Genomic DNA, 16,232 nt, shown 5'->3' on the forward strand with positions numbered 1-16,232 from the left:
GTTCAGAAAATGTGACATGAGGATGAAGTGCAATCTCTAAATGGTAAAATAAATTACAGAAATGAACGATAAGCAACAATGCTTGGTGTTAGCCCATAAACATAAGTTGCCATGACCAAATGAATACAAAAATAGTGCTCCTTTTTGTTGCAGCGATATAACAGTGACGTTGCACTGTGTCCAGTTTTCGTTGGACACAGCACATGCAGGTATGTTTTCTGATGGTGGGGGTGAAATCAACAAGAATACAACTATTTTGTTTGCACTGGACGAAATTTGTATGTTTTTCGTCTGAAGCGAGGACTATACCGTGAAACTTATTCCAAATATCACTCCTCCTCTAATGGAACACATTTGTGTTGTGTACTTTGCATCACTTAATTTTCGTCTTATACCCTCCACAGTCTCACAAAACATAGCTTCGTTAAAGGCCATCTAATCTCGAAAATCGCTCATTTCGCCTCGTGTTCTCATCTTCCGTACTAACAGTAAGTCACGACTAGCTTTACACTCCAGCAAGCTTCAGTGGACCGAGTCTACGAGCATGAAGCGATCGCAGCGCCACAGTTCTCAGACTCGTCATAGTTGCGAAACTACAGCGGGAACATTTTAACAACCTTGGCGGGAAGGAAGGAAGCGCATTAACACTGATGTAACAGCGGCGCCTTGATTTGTGAAGCATACGTCCCGAACACTAGACTCGTACTCGCTCCGTTTCTGAATTCTACAATCAACGAAGAACAAAAAAGGTCGAATGCGGGAAGGAATTTGTGCAGAAGCAAATTTTTGTACAGTGGTAGGAGGAGGTGCCATAAAAAACGTACTAGAAATTCTGGCCAGTGGAGGCTAAGTGAGGGAGTGAGGTGCGTTTGAATGCTGTTTTTGTACGTTTTCTTGACTAACTTGAAAACTACCGCCTCCAGTGAAAACGAATCCCACTACACAATTTAACTACATTAAATTTCCTACAGACAGGTCCTGTTCATTTTGTAGGACTAATAGTTTGCGTGTAGCAAGTGCGTCGGTTTTTAAGGGCAGGAATAACATTGCAGGTTGCATAAAACGACATTGGTAGGGGCAGCTAAATCACCCTGTATACCGTGTGTCTTTCCTACGAGTCGTCAGGTGTATTTTCTCTGGTGTTTCTGCAGATATTTGCAGTTACGTTGTAACAGTGTGTGGATGGAGTCAGGCAAAACAAATACTGGTCATCACGTGTTTCATGCGACGCCCAGCGTCAACAGAAAGAGTCGGTTTGTTTCCCTTTACAACCAAAATGATTTTTAAAGCGGAACGTTACGCGTTCACTCGATAGATCAGCCCCAGATTCGTTTAGTGATATATATATATATGTATATATATATATATATATATATATATATATATATATATATATATATATATATATATATATATATATATATATATATATATAGCATAGTCCATTGATAGTGACCGGGCCGAACATCTCACGAAATAAGCATCAAACGAAAAAACTACAGAGAACGAAACTCGTCTGGCTTGAAGGGGGAAACCAGATGGCGCTATGGTTGGCCCGCTAGATGGCGCTGCCTTAGGTCAAACGGATATCAACTGTGTCTTTTTAAAATACGAACCTCCAGTTTTATTACATATTCGTGTAGTACGTAAAAAAATATGAATGTTTTAGTTGGACCACTTTTTTCGCTTTCTGATAGATGGCGCTGTAATAGTCACAAACGTATAAGTACGTGGTATCACGTAACATTCCGTCAGTGCGGACGGTATTTGCTTCGTGATACATTACCCGTGTTAAAATGGACCGTTTACCAATTGCGGAAAAAAGTCGATATCGTGTTGATGTATGACTGTTGTGATCAAAATTCCCAATGGACGTGTGCTATGTATGCTGCTCGGTATCCTGAACGACATCATCCAAGTGTCCGGACCGTTCGCCAGATAGTTGCGTTATTTGAGGAAACAGGAAGTGTTCAGCCACATGTGAAACGTCAACCACGACCTGCAACAAATGATGATGCCAAATAGCTGTTTTAGCTGCTGTCGCAGCTAATCCGCACATCAGTAGCAGACAAATTGCACGAGAATCGGGAATCTCAAAAACGTCGATATTGAGAATGCTACATCAACATCGATTGCACCCGTACCATATTTTTGTGCACCAGGAATTGCATGGCGACGACTTTGAAGGTCGTGTACAGTTCTGTCACTGGGCACAAGAGAAATTACGGGACAATGACAGATTTTTTGCACGCGTTCTATTTAGCGTCGAAGCGTCATTCACCAACAGCGGTCACGTAAACCGGCATAATATGCACTATTGGGGCAACGGAAAATTCACGATGGCTGCGACAAGTGGAACATCAGCGACCTTGGTGGGTTAATGTATGGTGCGGCATTATGGGAGGAAGGATAATTGGCCCCCATTTTGTCGATGGCAATCTAAATGGTGCAATGTATGCTGATTTCCTACGTAATATTATATCGATGTTGCTACAAAAACTGAATTATTGCCAATGGAGAAGTCTGTGACGTGACGCCTCATCAGTTTATTGACAGATGCAGCCACTGCCATCTGATCACATCTGACCAGTTTCGACCATCACTGGTAAACTTCAAATCATCCCACAACATGCAGCATGCTACAACATTTTACAAATTCATTTTACGTACGTACTGTGATAATACAGACTTGCGTATATGTGACATTTTATAGCACGCAGCATGTTGTGTGGTGATCCGAAGACGACCATTGGTTAGCTGTGAGAGAAGAAAGCGATTATGCATAGCAATAAAAGTGTTAAAAATTAATTTAATACCTCTTGATTTCTTAGGTAAAAACTAACCAAACACAACAATAAACTAATAAGTGCACGAAAGCATTAACTAACTGTGCAAGATAATATTACGAGGGTAATCCCAAAAGTAAGGTATCCTATTTTTTTATAAGTACGTAGACCTATTTATTTCTACAATGGTTTACATCAGTTTACAGCTTGAACATTTAGCTATTTTTCGACATAATCACCATTTCTGTCGATGCATTTTTGTAGACGCTACGGCAGTTTTTGTATGCCTATGTCATACCAGCTCGCTGCCATGCTGTTCAGAAAGTTATGAACTGGCATAATTGTTGCTTGGTCTCAGGTGTAAAGTGGTATGCCCAGGTTTCGTCACCCATGACAATTGAGTTCAGAAAGTTGTCCTGCTCGGCTGCAAGCCGGTGAAGAAATGCGCGGGAAGCATCAACTCCTTGCCGCATGTGGTCCTCAGTCAGCATGCGTGGCACCCATCTTGCGCACACCTCCCGGTAGTTCAATGTTCCCATTAAAATTCTGTGAGCGGTGCTTCGGGAAACCTCAGGAACCAACTTGCAGAGATCATCCAGGGTGATCTGCCGTTTTTCACGCATGCTTTGCTCAACCTCCAACACGGTCTCCTCAGAAATTGACGGTCTCCCGTTCCTTTCTTCGTCGTGAATTTTGGCCGACCAGCTGCAAACTCTCAACAACACTTACGAACATTTTTGACATCCATGCACGACTCACCACATACTTCCATCAAATGGCGATGGATTTCAATCGGCGCAGTGCCCTTTGCGTTCAAAAACCGAATAACTGCGTGCAATTTGCACTTGGCGGTACCATCCAACGGTAACTCCATTTTCAACGGCTGCCAAGCCAAGACTGAGCGCCTCAGCGCGGCGTGCGCATGTTTACACACAGTGCGTGAAGCACTTTTCATAACAGTGTGACCAACTGCCACACAAACAGAGTTCTGTACTTATAAAAAAAATAGGAGACCTTACTTTTGGAATTACCCTCGTACCTTGTGAAAAGCTCTGTCTTTTTCCTTATTCCATCAAATTTTTTTCAGTTTTAAAGCCGAACAGGAAATTACTGTGGTCGGTGATTCTCAAATAGTTGGTTGTACGACGGCAAAACAACAGAAGGCTTAACTGCAGTGTGGCGGAAGATGTAATCACCAAGAATATACAAGCACTCCGAAGTCCTGTTTCTTCAGCATAGAGAAGAAATATTTCTACCCTATAGCCCTAATGGCTGTCAGCGCAGATGCCTGCAGTAAATCGCTGCACATTTCGTGCGTCCACACGAGACAGCATCGAACAACTGCTGATCCACCACCTGTCGGTCTAGGAAAGAAAATTCAGCGGCATGTGACTGCCCTCTCGTAAGGTATATCTCAGTTCAGACCACAAATTCGTAATGGAAGCATTTTTTCTTCGGTCTCTGTTGGCAACTTAGGTTGGAATGAAAATGTAAATGAAAGGTATGAGACAAAAAGAACTATCTAAATGGTCAAGGCACTAGATCCTTAGGTTTTCGCATGTTAATTTACTTCATCCAATGACTAGTAAAATGATTTTTAAATGGAGATGGAGGCATAAAAATGCCTATAGATTCTCATAACTTCTGACATACTACAATCTATGTGGTGCAAGCAATTTCATCAAACATGTTCTTAAAAGTATTATTGAAAGGTTTTCTGCAAATGGTCTCGCCCTCACTTTTAAAAAGACACAACATATTCAGTTCCGCATATCTAGGGGTACTATACCAATAATAAGTGTAACACATTGATAGGAAATAACAAAGATGGTAGAGACTTCAAAATTTTTAAGTGTCCGCAAAAAAGAGGTGCACAATGCTGCAACAAAAATTTCTGTCGTAGTAATGTATAAAAGGTGTTGGCTAGGAATTATTAACTCAAATTTGGATTTAAAAAAACCTTAGGAATATTCAGTATTTAGCCATATCTATAAATTAATTTTCGATGTAAGCGTACGATTTATCGTGCAAAATGATCCATGGGACATGAAACCAACGAACGAACTAACAACTAACTAGATGTTTGGACGACTTGAAAGATCCGACCACAGCGCCTCTTTCGATTCAGAGATGTATCTTCAGTGTGTGTGCATGTCTGTTTTTAGTGAAAGCTTTGGATTGGTGAAGTGTGGAGGGTAATGTGAATTGGAGTTTAACGATTATAAACAATGGGTGGTAAATTATCGTCTTTAGATCCTATGGACGTTGAAGTGCCTAACTTGGACGAGCTTCTGCAGAGAGATCCGTATCTGAAACCATATGAGAGGGAATTCAGGAAACGGTAGGTTGTGTTTTTGTGGTAACCTTCCAGGACATTGACAAGGTCAATATCGGGCTTGCAGTAAATGAGTTAAAATTTGCAAAATACGTTATGAAGGTTTGAAAACATTGATGCTCGTGTTTCCTCAATGATACGGTTTTCTATTAATATAATGCAAATGTTCCGAAGGGCAATTTTAGGCGATCATATTTGTTTATATTCGCCTCCGTAAGTGTCATTGAAAAGACGACAACCGAATTCCTACTCATCCATTTCCATTCCGACCCGGATTTTCTGTTTCGTCACGTGAATGTCATCGTCAACAAGTTGACATTCACTGCAGCATAAATGTTTATTTACCTTCCCTTAACAGTTTTCAGCTATACGCATGTAAATACATGCACAAATGTCTCCACACTTTGATAGGACTCATTTGTTGGTAAATAATTTTCCTTGTGTATTATAATTTGTGTAGAATGTAAATTCAGCCTGGAAGAGTGGAATAAAAATCTAATACTAACATAGGCTTAGGTTTTCCTGAATCATTTGAAGTGGTGCTTGGATAGTTCCTTAAATATATGGTAGATATCTTGCTCCATACTTGTTGAAACCAAGTGTACATTGTATCTAGTATAATCACTTTGGTATCAACTTGACATTAACAAATCGTTCTTCCATTTGTGATTCATGGTTTAGGAATCAAATGCCTCGGAATTCTCGAGGACAGTTATTGTTAATGCTTAAAACTATTTGTCCACTTTACCAATGATTTATTGTTATCAACTGTCAATGTACGTAATTTTAGAAACAAAAATAAACGTTAAAGGTGATTGTGTTTTTGTTCCTATCACTATAAAAATTTGTCCACACTAACTATGAATGAGTCATATTTTTGAGCTTCAAACAGCCATACATGCGATGAGAAATGTGCAATTTTTTCAACTTGTTCTAGTGATATTCGTCATCGCACCTTGCAGCACACATAAACAACTAACTAATGAATTAATCATCTGCTACTTCACTATAGCAGTTGACCTGGCAAGAGCATTTTGAGAGAATCTGCTACAATTATTAGACATGGCCCTATATTAGGAAGGATCCACCTGTTGAGGAAAGAGTCAAAGATCTCTCTCCTTTATTTTTATATTTTCTCAATTTAATTTTCTGTTTGAAAGAAATGGATAGCAGACAGTGCAGTTAAATTGCACGTACTCAAGAATTACTAGATTGCCTTATTAAATTGTGATTAAATTTCATTCCAGGCAAATAGTGGGAGGATTGTCTCTAAGTGGGCATTTGACACCTTACTCTTTCCTTGCCCATTATTAAGATTTGCAAAGTAAGGTAAATCATGGGAGAAATAAATATAACAATCTACTGAATAGTTGAGTGGTCAGTAGGTTCATAAAAAAGATTGAAAGAAATTCTAAGCTTGCAATGTCCTCCTTCAAAGCTACGTAGTACTGAGTAGAAAAACACAGACAATTACATTGTCTTGACTGGCTACCTTTTAGTGACACTGCAGCTGCTCAACACCACGTTCTGCCACTGGATGTACAACTCTGCTGTTGGGCATACTTATCTGGGGCCAGTAGTTCAGATGGACAAATGCTACCTAGTCATTCCTACATAAAAATCTCTACAGAAATAACAGCAGAACTGTTATATGATGTTACTGCTTTCACAGGTGACCCTGCCTCATAGGAGAGGATATATTCCTGTTCCTCCTGTCTGCAGTCTGCCTCTTCCTCTTTTATATTTCTTCTTCTCAGTCCACTCCTCCACGTAAGTATGCATATGTGCAACTCTCCTTGCTCATGCCAAAGTGAGCTCACTGGTGCCACATTCCTGTCACATGCTTGCTGCATATTCCTCACAGCTGTCAGCCACCATCCCCCTACGGCTGTTTCTCTGCAGTTCTCTCCCTCTTCTTTCTTTCTGCCTCATTTGTTCAACAGTTTATACTGTGGTGCACTGGTTAATACTATTATGCAGTAGTCCCAAGATACTTTTATCATTTACTATTGTGTTGTATCCTTTGTTCACTCATACATCTCTTGTTTCATGTTTACCATGCAAAGTACACAAATTTGGAATATTTTGTGACTTGGCTAAGGCTTTTGATTGCGTGAATTATGGTATCCTAATACAAAACTTAGAATATTAAGGAATAGCAGATTCATGGTTTTTGTGTTATCTGAATGACAGGAAGCAATGTGTTTCAGTTCTGTGTCAACCACATAACGATAGGGTCTCATGATTAAAGCAATGAGATGTGGTGTACTACAAAGTTGAAATTTGAGGGTCTGTTATTTCTTATATACATAAACTAGCTTCCCTTTGCAATTTCAGAAGACCCCAATTTTGTGTAGCAGATGATACAGGAGTAGGAATAAAAAAAATGCAGAACCCTTACTGAAAAAACAGCTAATGAAATATTCAGAAATATTACCTGATAGTTCAAGGCAAATCAATTAACATTGAATTTTAACAAGGCTCAGTACATACAATTCAGTATATTTCACAGAACCCCCACAAGCTACAGAAATTAGTATTTCAGAGGTTGAGGTACTAGAGGAAAAAAAATTAATTTTTTGGGATTGCTGATAGGTCACAACCATAACTGGAAAGCCCACTGCCAAGAATTAATAAACCAACTTGGTTCAGTTACGCTTCCAGTATCCACAATTCTTGCTATAGGTGATAAAAAATGAAACTAGTTTATTGTGAATATTTACGTTCACTTCACGGGTTATAGAATCATAGTCTTCAAAAATTCAAGTTAGTACCCGGGTAGTGTTTTTAGAATGCGGAAACTTGTTACAATAATATATCTGGCGTTAATTCTGGAACATTCTGCTGAGATGTGTGACACACACACACACACACACACACACACACACACACACACACACACACACACACACACACCATCGAGTACTTGTTCATAATGCACGGCCTGTGGTGTAGTGGTTACATGACAATAATGTCCCTGTAATGGACTGGCCTGCACAGATTCCTGACCTGAATCCTATAGAACATCTTTGGGATGTTTTGGAACGCCGACCTTATGCCAGGCCTCACCAATCGACATCTATACCTCTCCTCAGTGCAGCACTTCATGAAGAATGGGCTGCCATTCCCCAAGAAACCTTCCAGCACCTGATTTAACGTGTATGCCTGCAATAGTTGTAGCTGTCATCTAGGCTAAGGGTGAGCCAACACCGTATTGAATTCCAGCATCACCGATGGAGGGCGCCACAAACTTCAAATCATTTTCAGCCAGGTGCCTGGATACTTTTGATCAAATAGTGTATCAGCAGCCTGCCAGAACACATTAAATGTCATGTAGATAATGTAGCTAAATTTAAGAACTTTCTGTTTGGTAACTCCTATTCCATTGAACATAGCCTTCAGACTCTCTTAAATTTATTTTTTACAATAACTTATAATTAGAATAAAATGTCATTTCTCTGTGCTGCAAAAGAGTAAGAAGAAGAACTGGTTGTGGCATCAGACTGACCTGTAACTTGGCCCATTTGAAAAAATAGTCACTGGTATTGCATTGCTGTCACCATGTTGTTTTCAGCATTTATCACATGTTTCCTGTGTCACTGGTCAGAGCCAATGACTCATGTCAAATGTTGCTCTTTATCAGATGCCTGTCCACATCACAGAGACCACTCTCTATTAGATCCATGGAATATAACTAATGTAATGTAAAATAGTGTCACAGAATATAGATATAATGTCCATACAAATTTCTGAACATGCAGCTGTGTGATGGGTTTCATGTTTGATTGGAATTCAGATATCATACATGTATTTTTCCATATCCACAATGTTGAACAACTATGACAATTCTTAAAGTATTGTACTGAAATGAAATCCACCACCTGTTCATTTCATAACTTCCCCACGGATTAAACTTGTGTGCTGGATTAGGACCTGAACACTTATTTTTCATGAACAGTTCTTTGAGCTATTCAGGCACAAATCATAGTCATCTCCACAGTTTCATTTTTGCCAGTAAGGCTCTTATGCTTCAAAACTGTCAGTTTATTAGTCTGTCACGGGATAATTTTTCTGTTAACAGTATTGTCTGTGGTATAATTTCAGTTACTACTTTCATTTTTTGATTCCATAGAAGCGCCTCGTGAATGAACATTTCCATCACATTCTGCCAGTACCATATAAGACGCCTTAGTGGTTAAGGCACTGAAAGGTCAAGAGAAGTATTTGATACTAGTCATCTGCTCTGACCAGTGACATAATGTTGTGGCACAGATTGACAATTTGTATCCTAGATGGTGAAGCCAATGAGTGAGAAAGCAAAAAACCAGATCATGGTGACAGACTAATCTGTAGCTTAGCTTAAGGTTTAGGTTAGGTTGGAAGGTGATAGTTTGGTTGAGAGTTGCCAAAGCCAGTGAATGTGAAAGCAAATATGTGGTTGTTGTGACATTGATCTGTAGGTTAGACCATTTGAAGAAATCCCCACCGATATCACATTAGTCACCAAGTTTGAGATTTGTCACGTTTTCTATGTCACTGGTCAAAGTGGACAACTAGTATCAGATATTCCTCTTTCCCAGAATGTTTGGAAGAATCCAAAGTCAAGCAAAGCTCTGAACCCCACATTGTTTTCTGCTGTTTTGCTCATTACATAAGAGTACAGGGTGGCATTTACTTGTGTTTAATTTCCTCTGTTTTGATCTATGAAAGGAACCTTCAGCTTTTGTTATTTTGTGTGCATTTCTGTAGACTGCCTCTTAGCAAATGGTCTTGTGTAACCATGTGGAACGCCATGAACTAGGGAGATATTGGTTACATTATAAGACAGTCAAAATTAAAGGCTGGAGTCATGAGGAAGAATATGTAAACCTGTATAGTGTTTCTGTGTCAAGTATTTCTGATAGCAAACTCAGAATCAATGATTTAATTACTGCAGAGAATTACTGTGTGTACTAATATGATTTATGTATTATTGTTGGTATATCATTCGAGTATGCTGGTTGGTGGGACGTGACATTTCAGATAGTTTCTTTCTTGGCATTTTTGCCAGAAGATGACAAGCAAATTATTGGCAAAAAAAATTTCTAGACTTCACCTAGTTTACTTGGCTGATGTGTTGAGAATAATTCATATAAAATTTCCCAAGAAAGCAGAGATTCACAACTAATTGCTTTAAACTTTACAGTTGTCAAAACTTATTGTCAGTACACAATATGTGTCCTCAGATTCATTCAAGGTGGCATGCCTGAATAAAATCTTCTTGGTTTTCAAGCCACATCACTTCAAATAAACCATTGTAGCTTTTGACAACTGTCTCCACCATCATTAGGTATAAGAACTACCGAATACTGGGTCTGGCACAGTTTACTGCCTACATAGGCATAATAGCTGCATATATAACCTGCCAGAAAGTGCCACAGCTAAGGACATGCAGGAAGGTAGTTGCAAGTGTGTACCTCCGATTTGATTTGAGCAGGTAGATAAAAATAACAATGGTCCTAGCCCACTACTGCCAGCACTGAAACAGGGTTTATTTTGCAGTTTCACTTCGTGTGGTTCTAGTAAAGCCAACCAGACCCGTTAAAGAGTAGTAGGAGGCCTTATTTGATAAAATTCCTTCAGGATTTGATGATCTGAATATTCTGTGAATTTTGATCTCAAACACTTCACATTCGGAGATTGGGTTTGGTGCAGTTTCATCACGCTCACCGCACAGCCTACTTATAAGGGCTACTTTTTCTATTCCTATCATACATAGGTGTTTCTTAAGGTTCCCATGGCCTGTCATTAGTGCTACCATGAGCTTAGTATGTCTCCTCTTCAAGCCCAGGATTACATAACTTCTCTTAAAATGAGGCTTTGCCACCATTAGCTTGCTCTGCTTTTATTTTTTCCAATATTCTGCATGCTGCTTTCTGATCCCGTTTTGTAGTTTTCATTTTAACTATGGCCTCAGTGATGGTCAGGACAGGTTCCAGTCCAATAAAAGGGGTTCTCACACCTGTACTGGCTAGCTATCAGCTTGTTCATTGCCACTGATTCCTGAGTTATCTGTCACCCCATCAGGTTTACCCTGTTGCTTTCCCCTGGTGTCACAGGGCTTTGTGGCGTTGCGCAATAATCTTTGATCTTGTTGCAGGGGCTTTAGGGATTTCAGAGCTGCATGGCTGTCTGAATAAATGTAGATGCTATTATCTTTGTAGTTCCTATGCAAATTCTCCTCCGTGCATGCCTTGATAACTAATATTTGTGCCTGGGATACTGTGGCCTACTTATCTTGAGAGATTGTGCTCTTTAGTGTAAGCTGTACCTCATGTACCCCAGCCCCAGTACCTTCATCTGTTTTCAACACATCAGTAAACCAGACTGTGTCCTGCATAGTGTCATGGTTCATTCTTCCACTTCTCAATATTTCCAGTTGTAAAATTGAAAAGTTTTTTTTGAAGCAGCTGGAAGTTATTTTATGGTCTGCTGGCATTTTCCCTGACCATTCCTATATTTACCACATTGCCTATATTGGCATGAGATTCAGGGTGTCCTAAAGCTATCTAGTTATTAGCCTGTATGCTCCTACTGCTGCCCACAGGTGTAGTGGAGGCACCAGCATGGTCTCCATCCCATCAGTGGGTGTGCTGCTAAGTCTCAGCACCTTGCCAAGCTCCTTAGAGCCACTTTTTGTTCTACTTTGTTCCACCATACAGTATCCCAATAAATTATAGGTCTTATTACAGTTGTGTATATCCAGTACATACTCATGTGGTGTAGGCCCCAGTTTTTTCCCACACTCTTCTAGCATTCATAAGAGTACCTTTCACCTTGAAACATACATTCTTAATGTGAGTGGTCCTCAATGGTTTCACATCCAGGGTTACCCCTAGATATTTCACTACCCCCTCTAAAAATAGTGTTTCATTAGGACCAGCACAGTCTGTGTGCTGTATATGCTTCCTTGTATATGGTACAACAGTTTTCATGGGACTGACTATTAGATCCTGTTTTCTGCACAATGTTCAGTGCATGTTCTACCATTGTTCTAACAGTACTAGTAAATTTGTGCTAAATTCATACTCGGACTAGGTTTGCATATCCTTGGTAAAAGTAGCCCCTAGTATTTAGCTCTTTAATGAGTTCCAATAGGATCCACAGTGGTGGATACAAAACACCACCTTCTGGACACCATCTTGTGGTGTTGATCACCATTTCTCCATTCATCATGGTGGTTTCTACGTTTCTTGTGCTCAATATCATCTTAATCAACATATATATATGGTGGTCTCGGTGCCATGCTCTTCTGTAGCTCAAACCATGGATTCAAAGGTCATATTGCTAAAAGCATCTTCAGTATCTAGGAAAATGCAGAAAGCTACTTCCTGAAAGTACAGTACTTTCTCCACCTTCCCAACAAGTGTGTGAAGTGCTGTGATTTACCTGACTCATATGTGTGCTGGTTTACATGTAAACGAACCTTAGTCTCCTTTCCATAATGTGTCCATTAACAAGTTTTTCTGATGTCTTTAAAAGAAAGAACAGACTGGTTAGTCCCATATCCTTGGCCTTGGTATTATCAGTACTCTTTGGATTCAGAATGAAAACAACCCTCACTGTAGTACAGCATTATTAAAGATTCCTTCTGTTAGGCTAACCCTAAGCAGCCTACATAGGAGTGTGATTAAACTCTCTCCTGCTTGTTACTTTACAGCTTGAAGTATGTCATCTGGGCCTGGTGACTTGAACAGTTGAAACATTCCCACCAGCCATTTTATTGTTTTGAAATCAACACATTTTCTGGCAGATTCCCAGTTCTCCCTTTGATTACCTGTAAACACTTGCCTTTGAGGGGCTCAATCTTGATCTGTGTTGTCTGACAGAGTGCACTGAGGGAAGTGAGTCTTGAGATGAACATCCTGCATCTCATTCACTGTTGTTGTATAGTCACCATCCTCCTTCCTTAGAGAACCTGCTGGATGAGGTGGTGTTCTGGTGACGACTTTGTGAAGTCTGCCACAAGTAGCTGTAGCTTCCACTTTCTCCCAGAATACTGTCCAGTATTACGGCTTCGCTTGCTTAACTGCGTAGTTGTATTTGGCAAGGGCTTCCCAATATTTTTCCCATTGTCCTTTCCTTCTTGCAAGGTTGAATCTCCAGATTGCTCAAAAGTGAAAACCAAGAAAGGTACTCATCTCTGTTGTCACTGCTTCCCCACGCCAGATTAAGGGCATTGGCATCACAACCAACCAGCAGTTGTTCATTGTGCTGTGAACAGCTGTCTACCCAGTCTCCTCACTTCCTGGGAAAGAGTACTACAGTCTTCATAAGCAAGATAAGCTGCAGCCAATGCAATTCCCCTCATGCTTGCTTCCTCACACTGTTTCTCCCTGATGGTCATTAACTTCCTGGTACAAAAGACCGTTATTGGTATGAATGAAATTCCATGTTGACATAAATTCATGTTCTGGAGTTCTTTAGATTTCTAGCGTAAACAGACTTACCTCCAGTTTCTTCGAGGCATAAAATAGAGTTCCTAAAACAGGGCCACATCCACCCCGTTTTCCCAGAAGACAACTTAGGATGGCATTGCCCTTTTGCTGTGTTACAGGTTTATCTGTAACACTCGCAGTCCCCACCTTGCCTCCATAGTTGCGTTTGATATCTTTGGTTACCCTGATGGTAACCTGTGAGAACCTTGGGTACACTCTCATGTCCTGTCCTGGCATTGCCCTCAGGAATTTTGCACAGACTTCCACCAAGAGGGTTTGGCCCTGTCTGATACAACCTTTTGATTGATTACGCCCCAATTCTCTGTTGGTACTTTCTGGTTCAGAGCCTCAGATATTATTGAATTTAGCATATGTTAAAATGAAGGACTAAGTAAGGAACACACATGTTGTTTTCTCCAGAAAAATTTCTGCTCTGAGATACAACCCTCCAAAGATGACACTGCGCATACCATTTTGAAGATGTGAATTTTGGAAAAAATTCTAAAATGATATATCTCTGGAACAGTTATAGATATTTTGTTGAGTTTTTTTTATTTGAAAGATAATTACTTTATGATTACAAAGAAATCCTCCATATCAAAACCTAGCCTTATTTAACATAATTTTAGTTTTGAAAAATGAGTAAGAGACTCATTTATCAAGCCTTTTAAATTATTCCAAAATGTATTTGAGAGGTCCAAAGACTTAAAGGTTTCAATTTATACAACTTCTGTGCACTCTGTTTTGTACTGAAAGTAGCAAGTCAGTGAACTAAAAATATGTTCCACTGCTTCAGTATCTTCCTTTGATATAGAGTGATGCTCTTCTGTTGAGCCCATAAGAACTGGAGCACTTACAATCTTAAAACACTGTGGACAGCAAGTAAGCACTGATGGTGTTGTCACTGTCTTTCAGCTGGAAACCTATATCCAGCAGCTGGTTCATGTGGTAGCATAAAGTTCACTACAATTTCGTTTGACTCATAACTGGTGTCTATAACCTCTGCAATCCACCAGTCACAGTGATACAAACACGCCACAAACATCCCCCTTCTTAGGTTGTGAATCTGAATAGTATCCTGCTGTTTTTGAGGTGTTGGCCGAGTGAACGAAATTTCTTCTTTCTTGCTCTTTGAAGTGCGTGCAATATGAGTTCGTCCATCACTTTGAGTCCAGAAATGTCTTCTGAATTTCTTTCACAGTAGTAGTTTGTTTGGACCATTCTTCTTTTTTCTGCTCGTGGAATTCTCAGATTTCCTCTTTCGACAAAAGAATGAGAGCTGTGGATGTGTAAGATTTCACGACTCTCATAAAATCCTCAGCATTCTGAATCACAGCTGTATTTGGTCTGGACAGATTATGTTTTGTAGCATGGTGCTTCAGCAGGTCTCCTACACTATCACAAGGCCACTTCCCATGACCAGTAGCACTGTATAGCCAGTCAGTTGGTACAAGTTACTTACTCAATTCAAACAGCTAGTAACAATTTTTAAAATGACTAGGAACACCATCAGAAATAATGATCTTCTCTGGCCCTGTTTTCAGCAAAAGCATGTGCTGAATCATGTCCTGTGTCATCACTTATAACAGCAACACTTGTGGTCTTTATAATGATCGAAGCATACAAAATGAATTAAAATTTGTGCTGTGGCCAGGACTCGAACCTGGGTCTTCTTGCTTGCTAGGCAGAAATGCTAACCATTACACCACCGCAGTACGATGGTCAACATTGCTGCACGAACTACCTAAGCTGAGTGCCCTCCCCAACACAAACTTCAGTTCATTTTTCCCTTACATATTGTCACTACTGCCAGGGCACTCCAATATTGGCAAGCACCCCAGCATTGGATGTAATGGGATGTCCTTGTACCGTTGGTGATCTTATAGATCTTTTAATTAAATGTTTCCCTGAGGCATTTAAGTCTCTTTTTATCATCTTACACCACCGCAGTACAATAGTCAACATCGTTGCATGAACTATAAGATCACCAATGGTACAAGGACGTCCCATTATGTCCAATGCTGGGGTGCTTGCCAATGTCAGAGAGCCCTGGCAGTAGTGACAATATGTAAGGGAAAAATGAATTGTTTGTGTTGGGGAGGGCACTGTGCTTAGATAGTTCGTGCAGCAATGTTGACCATCGTATTGCAGTGGTGTAATGGTTTGCATTTCTGCCTTGCAAGCAAGAAGACCTGTGTTTGAGTCCCAGCTGCAGCACAAATTTTAATTCATTTTGTCTGCTTCGATCATTATCGTAGATAATAAAAAGAGACTTAAATGTCTCAGGGAAACATTTAATTATAACTTGTGGTCTTGTTTTGAAAATATGTCACTCGTGTAAAAATTGAACCTGGTCATTACTCCAATGATACCATTGTACTTCTTGTGGGAGAATTACAGACCAGTTCTCAGCAGAATCTCAGTGAAGCACTAAACATAGTTCTTCAGCCTGTACACACCCTTTCACTTCTGCAATGTGTTGTTCTTGCAATTTCTTCAGGTGAAGGTGTGTTACTGCTTTCACTGACTGTTTACCAAGTTCATCAATGAAACTGTCAAAGGCAACAGTTTTCTTAATTAGTTTATTTTCCTCCCATGTCGCATATGTAATTTCTGCAGAGTTATCTGCTACAT

The 16,232-nt window shown here is 39.9% G+C and overlaps 1 protein-coding gene, 1 long non-coding RNA gene and 1 other non-coding gene across 3 annotated transcripts in view; 1 reads left to right on the plus strand and 2 right to left on the minus strand.

Annotated features, from left to right (window-relative positions):
• The window catches only part of LOC126470059 (uncharacterized), a 31,700-nt gene extending 22,996 nt beyond the window's left edge, over positions 1–8,704 (minus strand). Inside the window, exon 1 of the long non-coding RNA XR_007586111.1 lies at positions 8,630–8,704. This is a non-coding gene — a long non-coding RNA (uncharacterized LOC126470059). The remainder of the gene's footprint in view (positions 1–8,629) is intronic.
• Positions 4,937–16,232, plus strand: part of LOC126470057 (1,4-alpha-glucan-branching enzyme) — a 107,664-nt gene continuing 96,368 nt past the window's right edge. Inside the window, exon 1 of the mRNA XM_050097562.1 lies at positions 4,937–5,127. Within this exon, the coding sequence (XP_049953519.1) occupies positions 5,015–5,127 (113 nt within the window). The 5' untranslated portion in view covers positions 4,937–5,014. The remainder of the gene's footprint in view (positions 5,128–16,232) is intronic.
• On the minus strand, positions 15,241–15,313 carry Trnaa-agc (transfer RNA alanine (anticodon AGC)). Its single transcript has one exon. It is a non-coding gene; the product is annotated as a tRNA-Ala (tRNA).

This window comes from Schistocerca serialis, chromosome 3 (genome assembly GCF_023864345.2).
Source record: "Schistocerca serialis cubense isolate TAMUIC-IGC-003099 chromosome 3, iqSchSeri2.2, whole genome shotgun sequence".
Lineage (NCBI taxonomy): Eukaryota > Metazoa > Arthropoda > Insecta > Orthoptera > Acrididae > Schistocerca > Schistocerca serialis.